Raw genomic sequence first — 19,460 nt, forward strand, 5'->3', positions numbered from 1 at the left:
TGATTGACTTTGTTCGGAGACTGGAGGGTGAATTTGGGGGGCCACCATATCTTTATCTACTCTAGTATTAGCCAGGGCATTCAGTGCCCCTGATCTGAGACTATTATTTTGAATATTAGACAGGGACCCAAGGCTGCATTCAATCCTGGAGAGCTGCTGTTCGATTTTGAGAATTCTGTTATCCACAGGATGAAGCAGAAGTCTGATAGCCTCAACAATTTCATGTATGTTTGGTAGACCTGGGGACCCTCTCTTATCTGCTTCACTTGGCCCTCCCATAACATCCTGACACAATGGTGTGTTAGATAAGGAGCATGATTGAGGAATAGGCTTATCCAGCGAAGCCAACTGGGAGGGCGGGTCAGAAACGACTAAAGGTTTATTCGATGGGCCAAGATGGTTTGTTGTTTTGTGGGTGTTTTTTGTATTCTTGCCCTTCCCACCCTTGGAGGATGTACACCCAGGTTTAGTTTTAGAAATTGCCCCAGGATTTCTTGTACGCAGCTGTCTGGTGCCTGGCTCTGGAACAGTACTAGTAGAAGATGGTAACAATCGGGGAGAAGCCAACAAAGAGTCAAGGGGCAAGGACTGTTCCTCCATGGAGTCAGTAGTAACTAATCCGCTAGGTGGTAGGCCCTGGGTAATAGAATCCACATCAGATCGATCAATAGAAACAAGGTCAAGATTGTGCTGGACAGGAGAGCGGGCATTGGCAAGGTAGCCCATAGAGGACCTCCTAGACATAGCAAGGTCCTGCGAAACACGGCGATCCAAGAGCATAATTTCCTTATCAATGACACAATTGACCTTGGTGACAAATTGGTCCATTGTTCCTGACAAATGTTCGTTGGCCGCTCTGCTATTGCGATCTTTAGTTGGCATAGCGGAGATCAGAAGAGCAATTAACAGAGAGAGGCCAGGCGCCGCAATAGACAACAATAGTCAATGGGGGGGACTGGGTTAGTAACTAAAATAGTGCAATCAGCCCGTTAAAAAGACAAAGACCACAGTACCTTAGGATGGATGGTGATGGTATTGCAAAATCAAGGGGGAAGCCCCGCCCCGTCAAATCCGGTCAGTGACGGGCAAGGACGGGCCCGCCCTTGGCCCGGGCTTCGCCCGGGCGCCGCCCGCGCGCCGCCCGCGCGCCGCCCGCGCTGCGGGAGGTGCTTCGGCCAGATAAGGCCCACCAGCAAGGTCACGTGATACGTGGCGGCGTCAAGTGCGCTAAGGCTTCTGGGGGGTGTAGTTCGAGCCTCGCGCTGCCGTTCCCCTCACGGCGTCTCTGGGCAAAGTGATAAGGAGGTTAGTTGATCAGGGCAGGATCTGCATGACAGCCGTTTCCCTCAAGGCGGATGTAAATTTGTGAAGATTCGTCCCGCGCTGCGGGAGGCGCTTCGGCCAGATAAGGCCCACCAGAAAGGTCACGTGATACGTGGCGGCGTCAAGTGCGCTAAGGCTTCTGGGGGGTGTAGTTCGAGCCTCGCGCTGCCGTTCCCCTCACGGCGTCTCTGGGCAAAGTGATAAGGAGGTTAATTGATCAGGGCAGGATCTGCATGACAGCCGTTTCCCTCACGGCGGATGTAAATTTGTGAAGATTCCTCCCGCGCTGCGGGAGGCGCTTCGGCCAGATAAGGCCCACCATCAAGGTCACGTGATACGTGGCGGCGTCAAGTGCGCTAAGGCTTCTGGGGGGTGTAGTTCGAGCCTCGCGCTGCCGTTCCCCTCACGGCATCTCTGGGCAAAGTGATAAGGAGGTTAGTTGATCAGGGCAGGATCTGCATGACAGCCATTTCCCTCAGGGCGGATGTAAATTTGTGAAGATTCGTCCCGCGCTGCGGGAGGCGCTTCGGCCAGATAGGGCCCACCAGCAAGGTCACGTGATACGTGGCGGCGTCAAGTGCGCTAAGGCTTCTGGGGGTTGTAGTTCGAGCCTCGCGCTGCCGTTCCCCTCACGGCGTCTCTGGGCAAAGTGATAAGGAGGTTAGTTGATCAGGGCAGGATCTGCATGACAGCCGTTTCCCTCACGGCGGATGTAAATTTGTGGTCTATTCACAAACTGCATTTGCCAATATGTTTAATAGTATTACAATGATGCTACTGAAAAATACTAAAAAATGCCATTCACACACCTGCTTGCAGAGGTTCTGCCTCTTCTGTCTTTTTTGTGTGCAGAAAACTCCACCTCCTCTGCGTAAACTCTGCACAAGTGAGTTAATGTTTTAGTAGCAAATATGGGAGGGACAGAAGAGAGCGGCTAGAAAATGGGGAATACTTACTATAGACTGGGTCACCCAGTGGAGAGTAAAAAGGGGTTTAACTTACCCACAAAAGAGTAAGGCAATTCCTATTCAAAGATTGCATTTCTAAAGTCAGCACTGCCAAAAAAAACCCAATAACAGTCGTAAATGTACATCAGCTCAGGGCCGGAGTAAGTCCAGCACCACACATGGCTAACCACTGGTACTGCAACATCCTCCCACATAAAATAATGGAGGGAGAGACTTAAAATAAATGCTAAATTACATTTAAACTTGTTAAAAATATAAATAAATTAGTTTTAATGTAAATACAGTTATCCAAATTTAAAATATTCGTATTACTTCAATTTACATATTTTAATAGTCTTTGTAAAATTTTGAAATTAATGTAATATTAATTTGTATTAGATTACAGTTAAGTTACTTTTAATTTAATAGTGAACATCATATATATATATATCACTTTTAATAAAATAAATATATTTCACTTAGGTGGGATTTTTGTTTTTAAATTTAAACTCCAACAATAATTTATATGTAATTTATTTTAAAAAATTGCATTTAACCTTTTAATTAACTTGTTAATGCAGTAACATTTTCAAATTGTTCTACAATTTAGAAAAAAATATATAATTAATTGACACTAATATTTTACATTTATATATCCTTTCCCTTTTAAAAACAAAAAAATGTAATACATTTTTGCTCTTTTTCATATACTTTACCAGATGGAGATCTCCACATACATGTCAAATGTTACTAGTAGTAAGTACTAAGTTATTTTTACATATTTATTACATTAATTTAAATATATAAATTTAATTTTATATTAATTTTAAAGTTTAATAAAAAAAAATCCTGCATAAAAAAAATGTTTTCATTTACTGTATATGGATCGAAATTACAAATAGCTATGTATAGAATTAATGGAAATTCATTTGCATATTTAAAAACAAATAGTTACACGTATTATTTATTTAAAAAATGTTATTACAAAGTTTAGCATAAATTTTTTATTTATTTGTAAAAAAAATCAGTTATTTAACATTCAATTTAATTTATATATATATATTTATATTTTTTTTTAAGTCTAAAAGAAATTATTTTATTGTAACTTTCTTTCATATGGGGTTCTATTTTTAATTCCTGATTCCATTATTTTCTATCGGAGGCTGTTGCAGTATCAGTGGTTGGCTATGTGTTATGCTGGACATACTACTGCTCCTTTTTGTCTGCAGTAACTTTACACTCGGAAATAGTGACTAGCCATAAGTAATACATTTACTACAAAGTGTAAGAGTAAATTTACACGTGTATATTTACTCGTGTAAATTTACCTTTGTGAATTAGCCCCAGTGGATTTTCAAACTTTTGGGTTGACACATGGTAGAGGTTATTAGGCTAGGCGCCAAGGGACAGATGAGGAGATGGGAAGTAGTCTCACATGATATCACAAAATGCAATGGCTCAAGGCGAATGAGATCTGACGCTAGTATTATTGGTGTGATTTATATCAGGAGATTCACGATCATCAGCAATAATCTTTGTCTCTGACATGGGGATACCGACAAAAGGCTCGGAATTTGAAATGCATGCATAGGCACTTGGATAGGGAGTTTTGGACATTGAAGTTGGAATAATTGGACACTGGGTCATTGAGACAGAAACCCTGAGACAGGGATGCTCAGACTCTGAGGCAGGAGGACATGGCCTGGGATAGGAAGACACAGACACTAAGAGTAAAACAAACACAAAGTAGGGAGAAATTGACTCTAGTAAAAGTGGTTACTCATACACAGACATGTGCAAAGGGATTGAAAAACACAGAGCCATGGACACTTCTTGTGGAAGATACTGACACACGGACAGGGGCAGAGGACACCACAGAGATTTGAAGGACGACACATCCCTCAGCAAACAAAACACAGACCGTGCTAAGAAACAAGAGACCAAGGTACCATAGGCCTCAATGAATGTTCTACCTTCCCCAGGGGCGAGCTCAGCTTCATTTGGGGAGGAATCTTTGGGGTTAGTCATCACCTTTTGTGTGTTTTGTGTAACTCCCTAAGTGGCTAGATGCGGGTCCCTTGCTCACTGTCACTTGTCTTGGGTTACTTGTGTTCCGGTTCAGGGAGGGCTTGACCTGGCAGTTAGGGCTGGATTGTTCCCCTGATTTGCATATGGTTGGGGCCAAACTGAGGCGGCATGCTAAACAAAAGAATGATGGTTCAGATGCTACCCCGAGCGATTGGCAGTGGTTAGACAAATTGCAAGTATTCCTCCTATCACCTTTTGTGAGTTGGATATTAAGTCCTAAGTGGCAAGTGTATACCCAGACGTTGGCCCCTTGTTTACTGTGCCACTGGAACTAAGCTATACTTGACTTATAATCCCTAATCAGGGCAAAACCGGTCTTGGGTTGCTTGTGTTCTGCTTCAGAGAGGACTTGGTTTGGCAGCGTCGGCTCGACTGTTTCAATTGGATCAGGGTCACGACTGATTTGCATATGACTGGGTCCAAACTGAAATGTCGTGGTGAGCCAAAGAACGATGGTAGGAATGTTACCCTGAGTGATTGCCAGGGGTTAGACAAATTGAAAGCATTCCTCCCATTATCTTTTGTATGTTTGATGTAGTCTCACATCATATCACCAACCGTGAAGGAGCCAGGTGGCTGATGTATCAGGCCAGCATCATCGGTGTTATTTATATCAGGAGTTTCTCGATCGGCAGCAAGGACACCACAGAGATTCGAAGGAGGGCACATCACTCAGCAAACAAAACACAGACAGTGCTAAAAACCAAGAGACCAAGATACCGGCAGTTGTTGCGCTACATAACATATATGAGCAAGTCATTTTCTTAACTTCCTGTTGTGGGAAAATCATAGAAGACCTAGTTACCATGGATTTCAACTAATGCACTACCTTCCCCAGGGGTGAGCTCTGCTTCATATGGAAGAGAATGCCTATGGTTAGGCTGTTATGCCCACATGTCTTGCTTGTAGCCACCAATCACTGGCTATGCGGCTGCTGGGGGTAGCATGCAGAGCTAGACATGATATCCTTCCCAAAGAGCTCTAAATTTAGACTTGCTTCACCGCACCTTCTCGAATAGCACACAAGGGGTCACTGCTCTCCATCGAAAGGGCCTAGAATCCCAGAATGCCCTACTCACCTCTGAAGATGAAGTTCCGCCCTGGCTCACCCTTCCCTTCATAGCAATCTGACCTCGATCTCTAGTGGCGGTGATCCAAAGCTCGCTCCTTTTCAAAGGACTTGCAACGCAGCAGCCTGTGCAGATTTAATAAGAAAAAAAACTTGGATGACAGAAATTGAAAATTCCAGATGTAGGGGAAAATCGGAATTAAATGGCAGGCAATAGGTCATCTGTGCTTGAAAACCAGCGCCCGATGAATGCTATGGCAACATTTGCCTTTACTATTGGACTGAAAGACATCGGCAATCCAACATTAATTTACAAAGCAGGAACATCATTTTATCCCTTGCAGTTCTTTTCCACTGTAGTAATTCACAGTCTCAAGATTCTGTGTACAAGAGGCAAGCTACCACATTGCTGAGGGCTTACATGCCCTCTTTCCTCGCATATTTACTCCTTGCTTGTCCACGGGTCCCTCTTTTCTTGGCAATGAAGTCCGACTTTCTTCACAGAAGCAGAATCAACTCCTGTAACAGGTTTGCCTGAGTCTTTATTCCACTCTCTGGTGGCACCTCCATAAGTATCAGGTGTTCCTCCTTCTCAATAGCCCAGGAATAAGACACATTTACCCTTCACCTTCCTATTGTAAGGAAGGTGTTTGCTGGTTTCCTTTCCCCTCATGCAAGGCAGGTCTGAGAGAGGCATCTCTCTGTATTGGAGAAGAATCCATGAACCTCAGTACCAGCAGGCCAAAATCCACAGAGACTGGCGAACATCCTTGTGACGCAAAGTTGGGCAATGACTCTAGGAAGGCTGAGGACCCAGAAACCGATACAATTGTCCTGGAGCAGTGGTAAGGGTTGTTTTTAGGGCTTCACTGCAATGGGTTTTCTTTCTTCCTCTGTTTGTGCACCTAGAGTCATGGCCGTATTAGAGTTGGTGTCACTATGTTTGCAAGGCCAGGCACAGTTCACCACATAAAGCCGCACAGATCACCTGAGGGGTACCTCTTGGAGGATGCATTCGTCTTTATGACTTAGATCGTGTCCTCACAGCAATGTGGACATGGGAGTCAGAGGCAGCTAGAACCACTCGATTTTCAAACATTTGCATGTTTAAAAACAATATATAAATCTTTGACCTTCCTATTGTAAGGAGAGTGTTTTTTGTATAAAACATGACAGGTTGTAGATTGTGCATTAAACTCTATGACTCTACTTGGAAAGGTGCGAGACTAACAAAGGGCCGCTGCTGTGATCGCCATTGTGAGTAGATCTGATGGTAGAATCTCTTGACGCCCCTATGAGTGGATCATATCGAAATTTCGTCACACTGCATGTAGCATCAGAAATCCTCTCTTGCATACAGCATGCATCTCTGCGCACTTCGGGACCGACTGTCCCAACCATCCCAGTCTTTACTTGGCTTGCCCCACTTTGTAGCCTCTGTATGGGAGGGGCATCCCCACAGCATCATCAGCACATAATTCATGCAGTTCATGCAGCCTGGGTGTCTTCCACCGACTGGGCCACCCCATATTTTGTGGGGATCTTTGAGCAGCCCTTGTCCTACCCTGTTCATTGTGGAGGGCCCGCCCGGTGTCACAATCTAACCTTGTCAAGGGATTTTCCTTTCCGAGGCCCCACCCAACTGCAGCGGGAATGGATCTTTTGTCAACTCCATCATCCCATTCAGTTAAAAGATATGCCTTTGACTCCCAGCATCATACAATATGAAGTGATCATTTTGTGGGTCTATCATTCCACGCTGTACAAGGGTCTTCCTGCAACCCCCCATTCAACATAGTCAAAGAATCTTCCTCCAGCCCGTCTATCCTACACTGCAAAGGATCTTCCTGGAACTTGACACCCTATAATTTGAATGGACCTTACTGCTACAATATGATCCCACTCTTTGAAAGTACATTCCTGTGCCCTCCCACCTGCCCCACCAATAAAGATATCTTCCTGTGGCTCCAGCATTCCACTCTATGAACTGACATTCCTGTAACCTCACCATGCTACACAACCAAGGGATGTTTATGCAACCCCAACATCATCCTGCACTGTGAAGATGTATAACAATGACCTTATTCCACAATGTGATGATGGGGTCTTTCTACAATCCTAATTCGTCAATGGGAATAGATCTTCTTGTGACCCTCCCAACCCACATTCCACAGGGATCTGAATGTGACCCCACTCTTCTAGACTCTTTCCGTGTGAAGGCATCATCTTGTGACCTGCCAATTATAGAGTGAAATTAAAGAAAATGGAAGAAAAACAGAACACCAGAAATCCTCATGACACTGAAGTTCCTCTGTGCAACACAGACAGAGCATTACAACATTCAAAGCAAAGTACTAAACCAATACCGTCAATAAAGCCACCAAAAGAAGTGAACACTTTTCTAGACAGTCAAATACAGCATCAACCCCATGCAAGACTCACCTATTCCTCAATCCACAGAAAAGTGTAATGCCATCAACCTCTTATTAAGTGATAAAATACTGAATACCTGAAAGCACAGCAACAACACCAACCTGCTTCATCTTTTACACATGTTCCTTCCGGTAGGATCCAATAATGGTCAGCCTCGAAAGCCCTGTCTCTCGCAGATCTCACTGACCTACTCAACTTCCTCAAATCCACTTCCTATGAAGATGTCTTACTATCGTCCTCCATCAAAGCTCTCCCTGGGGCAGCTCTTGCACACCTACCCACCATATTCAATGCCTCCCTCACCCAAGTCCTCTTCCCAGTAGCTCACAAGACACACCAGATTCTCCCACTCCTAAAGAAACCTATACTAGACACTGATGACCTCACCAACTACTCACCTACCATTCATCCGCAAGATCATTGAAACAACAGTCTATATTCAGCTCCAAGTAACATCAATGATAATCATCCTCTACACAACTACCAGCTTGGCTTTAGATCATGCTGCAGCATGGATACCACTACCCTACACAACATTATAGACGGTGCCTCCTGACCACGGATGAAGATGACCCCCTGCCTCCTGATATTGCTGGAACTTACAGCTACCTTTGACACAGTTGACCATTCCACCCTCATGTGCATCCTGGGATCTCGAATGAGATTAGCCTGTAATGTCTTTCACTGGTTCTCGTCTTATTTTTCCAACAAACACTAGTTCGTTCACATGGACTCCTCCAGGTCCCAAAAGATCCATATCACCTGTGTGGTCACCCAGGGGGGCAAATTGTCTTGTGTCACCTTCAACCTCTACACAGAACCACTTGATGCTCAACTCATAGACAACCATATTAAGGTCCACCAATATGCCAACAGTAACCAACTCTCTTTGAAAGTCTTTTCTGATTCACTCATCCAATGCCTCAGAAATTGCTTGCACATCATCTAGAACTGGATGTCTAGTGCTTACCTGGCATGCAACCCAACCAAAGCAAAATTCCTTTTATTTGCCAAGACCAAACAAACAAGAAATAACACTGTCAAACCCCTTTTCAGAGGGCCACGTGGCCAGCAGGGGTTACTGGGCCCAACTGTGAGGTTTGGGGTCTTTTACTTTTGCCTTCCCGGGGGCCGACCTACTATGTGTTCTGCGTAACTGGGCCACCTTCACTCTGTGGTAGCACGGTTCACGCAGTCCAAGGTTTTTTGAGAGGGAGGTAGATGTGATGCATAGAGAGGTGCAAGACTAAAGTGCAAAATGTAACCACAATAAGTGGGATTGTCCCGTCAAATGCTTGCTTTTATGAAAAGTTTAGTATTTTAATATAAGTATCGAAAATATAGAGGCTACACAAAATAATATCCACAGCCTCTGAAGGTCAGCATGCTAGCATCAACCTGTGCGGTATTCCTGAGTTCTTCAGTCCCTTTTACTGAGCCTGGTTATTCCCCATTCAGTATTGTAAGCAACATTCAGATATGACCACCAGTAGTCTTTAGTTTGGCTTTAAGAGTCAGCTTCATTAGTGCTATGTGCTAAATCTGTGTAAGTCCCCAACAGGCCTGATGTCCTCGAACAGGCTTACGCGACCCGATAGCAGCCAGCAAGTGTGGGTAGACTGAGACACATCCCTGCAGGCCCCGGCCTCCCAATCGTGTGGGTCTGTGCAGTCTTTCCCTGATGTTCGTCCCTCCTCAGTTTCCGGACAGGCCGCATTGGTGTCGGGCATCCTTCTTGGCAGCTTCTCGGCAATTGGTTAGGTATTCTGTTCAGCAGCCTGGGCACAACGATGAAGGACAATGGCCCTGCCTCCATGGTGGCCCTCTCCTGGCACAAGGGGTTGCTGGTTTCACCTTCCTTAAGATAATGGCCCTAATTTCACAGGACTGCCTCCTGACTCACGGGGTTGCTGACTTTTTCTGCACAAAATTCACAGTGGTGCCTTCCTGACATACTACCATTGGAGCAGGGTCAAGACTGATTTGCATATGGCTGGTTCCAAACTGATTTGTCACGGTGGGTGAAAAAACATGGATTGGGATGTGGGCCAGAACAATTGCCAGTGGCTGAGATTAATTCAGTCATTCGGTACACTCTTGATGTATGACCAAAAATCAGTACCAGATATCTAAATATCTATGCAGCTTGGGTACACATGGCAGTGTTGCACGTCCGTCACCGTGCAGAGACTTTTCCATCCCAACAAGTACAAACCTGGCTCAATGGCATGAACCTTGATGGTCTCAACCCCTAACTTTCACCGGATACCAAGTGAAGGAACACATTGGCAAAAAACAAAGACGTGTCTCTCTTCTGAAGAAAATGAAACAGTTCCTTCCAGAAAGTGACTTCAGAACTGCCCATGCTCTCGCATCTGTGACATCCTGCTCCATGGCCTTCCGTTAAGGTCATCCTACATGCTGCAGCACGTCTCATTCATGGTCGAATGAAATATGACTTCATTGGCTCTTTTTTCCAGCCAACACGGTCTTCAAAACAAGCTGCATCAAATACAGTGCCATCACAACCAACATCCCACTTACCTTACAGACAAGCTCATTATCTCTGATGGTTCTCGGCACACACACAGCCAGGCCACTATCAGACTGCAGATTAAGACTAGAACAGAAAAAACAAGACAGCCGGCCTTTTACCGCTATGCTCCCAGGATGTGAAACAACATCCCCTTGTCCTTCAGGACTGAACAACGCTGCTCCAGTTTAAGAAAGAGCTAAAGACTCTCCTCTTTGAATACCATTATATTACAATGCATAGACTGTCCACAAGCCAGCTACCTTTCTTAACACTTGTGGACGTTATGCTGGTCTTTGACCTTGTTCAGCGTTCCTCTGCCTTTTGGATAGGTTTGCACTGTAGAATTACCATTATACATACATATAACTTCATGATATCCATGCACAACTGTGTGTACGAATCTTCTTTCTTCCTCACCGTCCTGCTTCCCTTCACAGTGTGAAGTGACTTCCCCCCCAACCTGGCAATTCTACGTCATACGTGGAAATTTTCTTCCCTGTGCCATCACACATGTTCACTGCTAGAGCCTAACAAAGCCTGAGATTACTGACCCTAAACTCCAACTTCTCACGTTGTAACCTATGCGAGATCCTTCTTTAACTCCTACTGACAGTCTATAGAGGAACTCTTCTAGATGCTTTTAGACCAACCATCTGAAATATTGCCCAACAGATGATCTAATGTGCCTCTTAGATTGCCATCATGCATTATGAATATGGAAAGGAAAAGCCATATTCTAAACTACATCTATTTGAGATTCTCCTTTAGTGCAACTTCCACCTCGGCCATCAGCTCTGATGCAAGCTTGATATGCTGGAGCTGTTCTGAATGAAAAACACATGAGGGATTTGATGTGAGGCGTGGACAGTGGTTGATTGAGACCAGCATCTTGTTGTCTTGCAACCATAAGTGGGTCATTAATAATCATTTATGCACAGTAAGTCTGAGATCACTGTGCATCACCTGCCGTAGCTCATAGATAGAACTAACCATCCCGTAGCCCCATGCATTCCTTCGCTACCCACAATTTACTAGCCCCACTGGTAATCACGGCGGATGCAGCCCTGGGCTGCCAGCCAACTTCCTCCAAGTACCTTCATTATGGCTCAAGAGGCAATTTCTTTCTCTTCTTTCCCTGATGTTCTACTGGTCACAAGCAGCAGCAGGTTACTATGCAAATGGTGACGTCGCTGCCGGCATGGGAGAGTGGCCGAAAGCAGCACTGTAATCAGCTACCGAGGACTGAGCCAATCGCTTCCATTGTGCTTGTAGCTCTCCTCTTGATTAGCCCACTCATCTAGGCTCATCTTCTCCTCCTTTGTGCTCAGACAGTGCAAGGTGTAAAGACCCTTGAATCTGATTTTCTAGACTTACTTCACCCGTTAATGAACCAAGGCTGTAAAATTGTCATCGCCTAAGCCCTTTGGTTTAATGATCTTTTGCACAACATGGCTGCTGGTCTGGTGGAATCTCACAAGCCTTGGACTTTGGTCATCATTCAACACAGACCAACCACAAAAAAGTATACATTCTTAGAGCAAACCATAATTCAGATTTTATAATTCCAGATTTGTAAAGCACCACTTATCACCCCTAAGGGTATCCAGGCGCCGGGGGCCGGTGGGGAGATTAAGTGACCTATTGCCCAGAGTCATATGATGCTGAGCTGCCGCCAGCCACGAACCATGGGCCCAGTACTCTGGAGTCAGCCACTCTGGCCGCTGCGCCACACTTCTCCCATGGTAGCAAAATGTGTACGTAACCACGCATTAGTCTGGATTCACCACTCCACCCTTAAGTTTGAATTTGCTTTGATCATGCCATTCTCTAAGAATCTCCCTGTGAGTGAGCAGCAGTTTTGTAAAGCGCCTACCAACCGCAAATGGTTTGTTGTCTGGGTGCTGTGTTGCTGAAATAATCTAGAAATGCAAGGCTAAAGGCACCTGGTTGGATGCAACCATTGCTGAGCTGAAGCTTGGCAAACTGCCTCGTACTTAAGACTCCAAACTGATGGCTGAGCAATAAATGATCAGCAATTACTAACCAAGCGGTGCTCTATACCTTGCAGAACTTAATAAAAAGGGCTAATCCTCCAATGAAGCCCACTTTAAAAGTCCCAATGGCAGTGGAATAAATTTCCTTCTGAAGAAGAAAAACAAAAGCATAAGGAAACCTGGCAATCTTGCAGTCAAACACATTTTTGTAGCTAGACCGTTAAGTCTGCTGCTAGCTCCTCTTAAACCTTTTTTTTTATTTACTTGCACTTGGAAGCCCTGCAGGGATAGGCTGGCCCTTTCAGTTGTGCTCCAAACTGTGGAACTGTTGCTCCTAATTGAGGAGTTCTGGCAAATCATTAGTAAAGCCTTGGCACTCAGACGTGTTCCTCTTCTGGTTTGCCAACCTTCTTGCTTAGTCACACCTGGCCAGAAGAGAAGAATCCATCTGAAAACTCAGCCGACAACATCTAGAATGTGTGTTGGGCTCACATCAATGAACACTCTGCAGGTGATGCCTGAGAGAGCTCTGGCGCATTTTTACTGTTCCTACAAGTACCTTCTAGTCCAGGCGTCTCCAAGGAAGAGCTCGGACAAGCTCATTTTGAAGTTTTGCTTCACTGAATTAATAAACATGCACCAACATTTTAGAATTTTTTTTTGAATTTCCAAAATATTTTTTAAAGTTGATATTTGAGTGATAAATAATGTAGCACTGGGACACTTATTACTAGTATTTTTACCTGTGCCAGGAGATTTTAAGCTATACCGGCAATGTATTGCTCACGTAGGGACATCCTAAATCAACAAATCCTTTATAGGTCAAGCCTAGTGCAGCGGGCATGCGCTGCTCAAGGACATGACCTTTTGGAATCGGTCTGCACTTTTGTAACACTCATGTGTGTGTGTGGCGGCATCCACCTTGCGGGAGCGAGCAGCGGCGCGCAGGGGCCATCTGTTTCTAATTAGCGTGGGTACGCGCGCTTGTTTACATTTTCCTGTCTCGCGTCGCTTTCACTTTCTTGACGGCTCAACATCCTGTGATCCTGCGCAAAATCACGTAATCTCCCCATGCCTACCCTGGTTTTATTTGTTTACATTTATTTTTATAACGTGCGCATATGGGCGCTTCTGGGAGAGGTCAGGGGGCAAGGGCTGTGGCTTTGAAGGTGTCCTTTATTTATTTATTTCCGTTTATCGCGCTTTAACATAGCGACAACTCGCACTGTACATGCTATGACATTGCGTGCAGGAGGAGTGGTGTAGTCTGTGCACGATGATGACATCATCAAGTCACTTATATAGCACTGCTAACATCTGCAGACATCCAGGCACCAACAAAGTGTTGATCCGGCAGCAGTGATCAAAACAGTATGGTTTTAACCAACATCTGAAAGGCAGACAAGTGCCCATGTCATGAGTGTGGTTACAGGAAGCGAGTTGCGTGAAATGTGGATTATCTGCCACTAGCCCTTACTCTGCTGTGCTGAGGAATTACTACAGAAGGCAAGTTCAACATATGTCTAGAAAGTCCGATTCAGGGCAGAGTTCAAATTCATTGCAAATTACGTTCCATTCAAATTAAGTGTACGTAAATCTTTACCCTGAAAATGGATATCCAGCCCTCCTGGACCTACGTTGGACACGCACTGTATCAGATTTTTTTTTGCCCGTAAGACTATAAACCATGCTTTTTATATGACCCACAGACCCAGAATGTGCAACCAGGGGCACTCTCCCACTACAAAATTACTTAACAAGCATTGACATAGCCAATAGGTCTCGCTTTTGGGACCTTGTAAGTATTTAGTTATGCAGCAGAATATCCTTGGTGCAACAACATCAACTGTTGCATCGCTAAACACTTATAAGTCCCAAAGGCGAGACCTATTTGCTATGCCAATGCTTGTTTTACATTACCACTAGTAACCCTGCCTGGTGCAGAGAGGTGTTCACTGCTGGTAATCTTGTATATGGTGGCCACTAATATAATCCTGTCAGATGTGGTCACTATTAATGAATTAATATTATAGTAGCGTGGGATGATTTTCATTAACCACAAGTATCTCTCATTACACAAAACCCTGTTCTAGAAGCTTGTGAACCAAGCCTGGTATCCCATTGCGACTAAACAAGCACTGGCTAGATATTTTCTAGCACTGAGAAAATATCCATTGTTTTGCCTTCTACTGTTTCCAGACAGCCTAAGGCTTTGGTAAAGCTATTTAAAAAGTAATCCGATTTATTTTTATGTTTATTTAGTACTAACTACATGGAGTGGTAATACTGCAATTTATTTAGAGCGATATTATTTCCATAGAACAAGTTCAGTTCAACAATGACAACTTAAAATGAGGGAGTGTGTGAAATACTATTACTTAAGTGGTTGTTATGTATTTCTGATGAGTCCATTTCTCCTTCTGGCCCACACAGCAGTCTCTGGAGTTTAACGTAAGTGTAAGCAAAGCAAGGGAGCTTTTAGCCTTTTGAGCTTTTCTGAAGGTTAGACAGTCTATCGCTTTTTCCCAGTTTTTGGGAAGAGCTTTCCACAACATGGAGCCATGCCAGAGAAAGCGTTTTTTGTGACTTGTTGGTCCGTCAGTAGATTACTAAAGACATTGCTGCTGACAGTTGTATGGATGTTGACTGATTTCCATACGTCCAGGCTGTTTGTGTCCATACAATCTCTTAGATCACCGCAAGTGCCTAGCCGGACTTCACTCGCTCAAGTTGGAGTTAGCTGGGGCTTTTGCATCCGACATCCAAGGCCTGGCATCCGCCAGCGCATCCTCCATATTCTCATTTATTTCATGAATGCACATGCGTTCGGGTTATATTTTCAAACTGTGAGAATGTTTGGTAAGAACCGCATGGCAAGTGGGCTAGTGAGCCACCTCTCTTGCAACCTTTGTTCTCGCTCTCGCGGTTATCACCGCACAGGGAGTGAGCTTCCACTTCCATGCCCATCAGCCACTTGCCACGAATGCACATATTGCATAGGTTAACATGAGGTGTTACTATTTGGCTGATTTCAGTACTGCCAGCTGACTTGTGCCCATTCATGGAATGTGCGAGTGCCACCGCCTGGTGCCAAGACTCGAACTGTCACGAAAACTATTGCAGAGAAGGGAGCTTAGGGGACTGGACGTACACATCTTTCAGACATAGACTTTGCCCAGCTTCTTGGTCTTCTTTCTGCCTCATCCTGGTTGCATTTCTATTTTTCACCATCAAGTGGAGACTGATAGGGAATCTGTGGCCATTATTAATTCTGTTTCACCATGGAAACCCATTCCCGTTTGCATATCTACCGATAGCGTTAATTCTTCAGTCTTTATTCTTAGCTTTCTTACTCTGCTTCGCACCATCTTCATTTACTTATTTATAAGCTGAAAACCTTGCAGTAAATCTTCCTTTGGCCTGCATCTTCTGCATAACACCAATTGATCTCCTAGCTTTTCTGGCCCCTCACTGAGTGTTTCAGTGTGTTCTCAAGCAGGTACAGAAACAGGGGTACAGTTTGATAAACACTGAACTTTGCTAAGCACACCAGAGAGCAAACATGGATCCAGGCACTGTACCTACATATGTATGGTGTTGTTTGGAAGGTACAGAGATGTGCGCCTTTTGCAGTTCTGAGCCTTCTTGTCACTTAGTGGATCCCCACTTTACTACATAAGCATAGCTAGACTTTCTGAGGCCACTAGGTAGAAAGGCACATCATCCATGCTGAGAAAAGTATCCTCCTGTTACAAAATGCTACTCTCGCGGAGGTGGCTCCCAGTACAGCGCCATCATTTGACTCTATCGAGTCAAATGCTCGATAAAGTTTGATCGGATTCAAACCATATTCTGTTTCAACAATCCTGGTGCTCTCATACCAGTCCACCGGGGAGGTTAATGATGCACAGGCCAAATTCCCCTTACTAGGGTCCTACTTCATTTTTGTACTGGTCACTTCCAAGCATAAGCAGGAAAAAGTAAACTCCCTGAGTGGACGGTACCAAGAAGGGTTCGTTTGAGCCTGAGAAGACCTTAACCATTTCTGTTGTATGAAATGAGAGTGACAGGTTATATGGGAGAAAGAAAACCCTCAAAAGGTGATGGGAGGAGCACCTGCAAGAAGTCTAACCACAGGCCTTCAGTCAGTTTAGCATTCCAACTCATTGTTCTTTTACCCATCAAATATGTCTTGAATCCCTCCTAAGAGCACCCCAGGCTGAACTGCCGGGCCAGGTCCACCATGAGCTGGAATACAAGCAAAGCAAGACTGGTTTTCACCCTATTAGGGGCTCGTCAGTCAGGTGTTGTTTAGCTCCGGTGGCACATCGGGATACGGGAGCCAGGGCTGGACATACCACTCCCACTTAGAGTGGTATATCAAACACACCACAGGTAATGGGAGAAATACGCGCAAACATCTAACCACTGGCAATCACCCTGGTGGTGTTCCAAGCCCTTGTTCTTTTGTCCGCCATGCTTTCGTAGTTGGGACCCAGCCATATGAATATCAGTCCTGACCCTGCTCATATAGGAACAGTCCACCCTGAACTCTCAGACCATGTTCTCCCTGAAACAAGCAACCCAAGAGTGAGTTTGCCGTGATTGGGGCTCATCAGTAGAGTGTAGCTTGGCTCCAGTGGCACAGTGAGTATGAGGCCTACATGGGGGCATATCCTTGCCACTTAAGGCAGTACATCAAACACACAAAAAGTGTGCTTACGATTATCCAATCACTGGCAACTGCTCAGGGTAGCAGTATAACCCTTCGTTCTTTGACCATCATGCCACCTCAGTTTGTACCCAGCCATATGCAAATCAGTCTTGACCCTGCTCCAGTAGGAACAGTCCAGCCGAACTGCCAGGCCCTCTCGGAACCAGAACACAAGCAACTCAAGACCAGTTTCACACTGATTGGTGCTCGTCAATCAAGTATAGCTTTGATCCAGTGGCACACTGAACAAAGGATTCATGTCTGGGCATACACTTGCCACTTAGGGCACTACATCATGCACACAAAAGGGGGAGGAACGCTTGCAATAAGTCTAACCACTGGCAATTGCTCGGGTAGTTTTCCAACCCATCATTCTTTTGCCTACCATGCCACCTCAGTGTGGACCCAGCCATGTGCTAATCAGTCTTGACCCTGCTCCTCATGAGAACAGTCCAGCTCAAACATCCAGGCCAGGTGTTCCTTGAACGGGAAAACAAGCAACACAAGGCCAGTTTCATCCTGATTGAGGCTCGTCAGTCATGTCTAGCTGTGCTCCCGTGACACAGTGAGCACAGGGCGCAGTCATCTGGGCATACCCTTGACACTTAGGCCGGTACATCAAACACACAAAAGGTGACGGGAGGAAAGCTTGCAATAAGTCTAACCACTTTAGTCATTTGGGGTGATGCAGTCAACCCACATCCATTTATTGTGCAATTCATATTTTATACGTGGTAAGTATACATGTGCTAACAGCTTAGCTCACTGCTTTCCTCTCACACTGTCAGTACCAAGTCTTTTCCGGGAGTTTTTGATGTTAAGGATTTTGCTCTCAACACTCCTGCTGCATGGTGCTTGCAATTACTTACCACCTTCCAGTCAAGAAGTTGCCTAATTTACCTCACGAGACTTTGCAAGAAGCCTTAATTTGGAACGTCTTGTCGCACAATGACACTTCTGCTCACTTCCTGCTCAACTTCTGTCCTGTAGTGACAGCTGTTCTGGATTCAAATGCCTCTGTTATGTGTTATGTTGTTGTGCTATTATTAGTGCCAGGTTTGTAGAGCACAGTCGCCCATAAGAGTCTTCCCGCTTCATCTTCTCCCTCCTGTAGTTATTTTAGTGCTTTCTCCTACCTTTAAGAGAGACATGTCTCATGCATGTGATAATGTCTAGAACCTCAATCAAGTGTGAGTTTTCCCATGGTCCTAGCACTCAGACCCATTTGTTCTCTTACCTTTCAGGACACCGAGATCATCAACACAGCTATCCTGACTGGCAGGACAGTGGCCATCCCGGTCAAGGTGATTGCCATCGAGACCACGGGGGCCATCACAGACGTGTCCCCTGTCGTGGAGTGCAAGTCAGCCAACGAAGACATTATCAAGGTAAGTCTGTGGAGCCATAACTGAATGCAGTGTTTCACATAGTATATGTAGCCCGTTCCTTCTGATCAACTCTCAGTGGAACTCTACTGGAGTGCTTGCAGCACCTTTTGTGTATCTCTTTACCTAGATCATTCAAGAGAGACGTGTATGGTTTCTTTGATGTAATTTCTCTCTTTCTTTAACTTCTGTGCCGTGCTTCTTTCTGCCAATCCTCCGTCCGTGTCGTCCTGCATTTGCTTTTCATAGCTTTCTTAGGCACACTACCGGGACTCCTCTTCCTCACCTCATCTGCTACCTACATCATTCTTATTAAAAAAAACAAGGAGGTACCCTTTAATCACTGCCGCTCTAGGGTTAACATACTGACCATAGGGGAAAGGGGAGCGCAGAAACAAAAGTTTACCTTAAGTTAATATATCAAACATAACTCTTGGCACCGCGCTGAGACTTATTTTGGACATCAAGTCGGAGTTTAGGTCAGAACTACAAGCACGGTTGCTACACCATTGAGGAAGTTCACCGGGTTTCCATCAAACATTAGCAGACACAGAGCTTTCATCTTAGCCAAAGTCAAACCAGTTCCCTCCATTAAACTCCGACTTTATGTCTAAACATGAAACAGCACTGGTTACCGAGCGAGCAGTAGATAAAATAGGACTGTGAGTACATCTCCATTGCCATGTACTTAATTTTTAAATATCATATGAAGACTTATAATATTGTATATAAGTCTGAGCGCTGTGCCAAGAGTTATTGGCCACCTATCAACCACCGGTCCTGATGAGGCCTTCAATTCTACAAAGGCCAAAACGTGTCGGCCAACTATTCTTTGGAGGAGCCAACTAAGGGTGATTTTCCATAATTTTCGAAACTGAGGAAGTGTGTAATTTAGCACAAAAAAGAAGCTATTTGTTTATTCCCCTGGCTACCTACTAGGTAGATTGTGAACTCTTTGAAGGACAATCAAA

The 19,460-nt window shown here is 44.8% G+C and overlaps 1 protein-coding gene across 5 annotated transcripts in view; it reads left to right on the forward strand.

Annotated features, from left to right (window-relative positions):
* The window catches only part of TMEM132E (transmembrane protein 132E), a 1,031,163-nt gene that overhangs the window by 834,097 nt on the left and 177,606 nt on the right, over window positions 1-19,460 (forward strand). For all 5 annotated transcript variants that reach the window (XM_085649649.1, XM_085649650.1, XM_085649652.1 and 2 more), the window contains one exon: window positions 18,349-18,492. In XM_085649649.1, coding sequence (XP_085505775.1) covers window positions 18,349-18,492 — 144 coding nt within the window. The remainder of the gene's footprint in view (window positions 1-18,348; window positions 18,493-19,460) is intronic.

Source organism: Triturus cristatus, chromosome 3_2 (assembly GCF_964204655.1).
Source record: "Triturus cristatus chromosome 3_2, aTriCri1.1, whole genome shotgun sequence".
Lineage (NCBI taxonomy): Eukaryota > Metazoa > Chordata > Amphibia > Caudata > Salamandridae > Triturus > Triturus cristatus.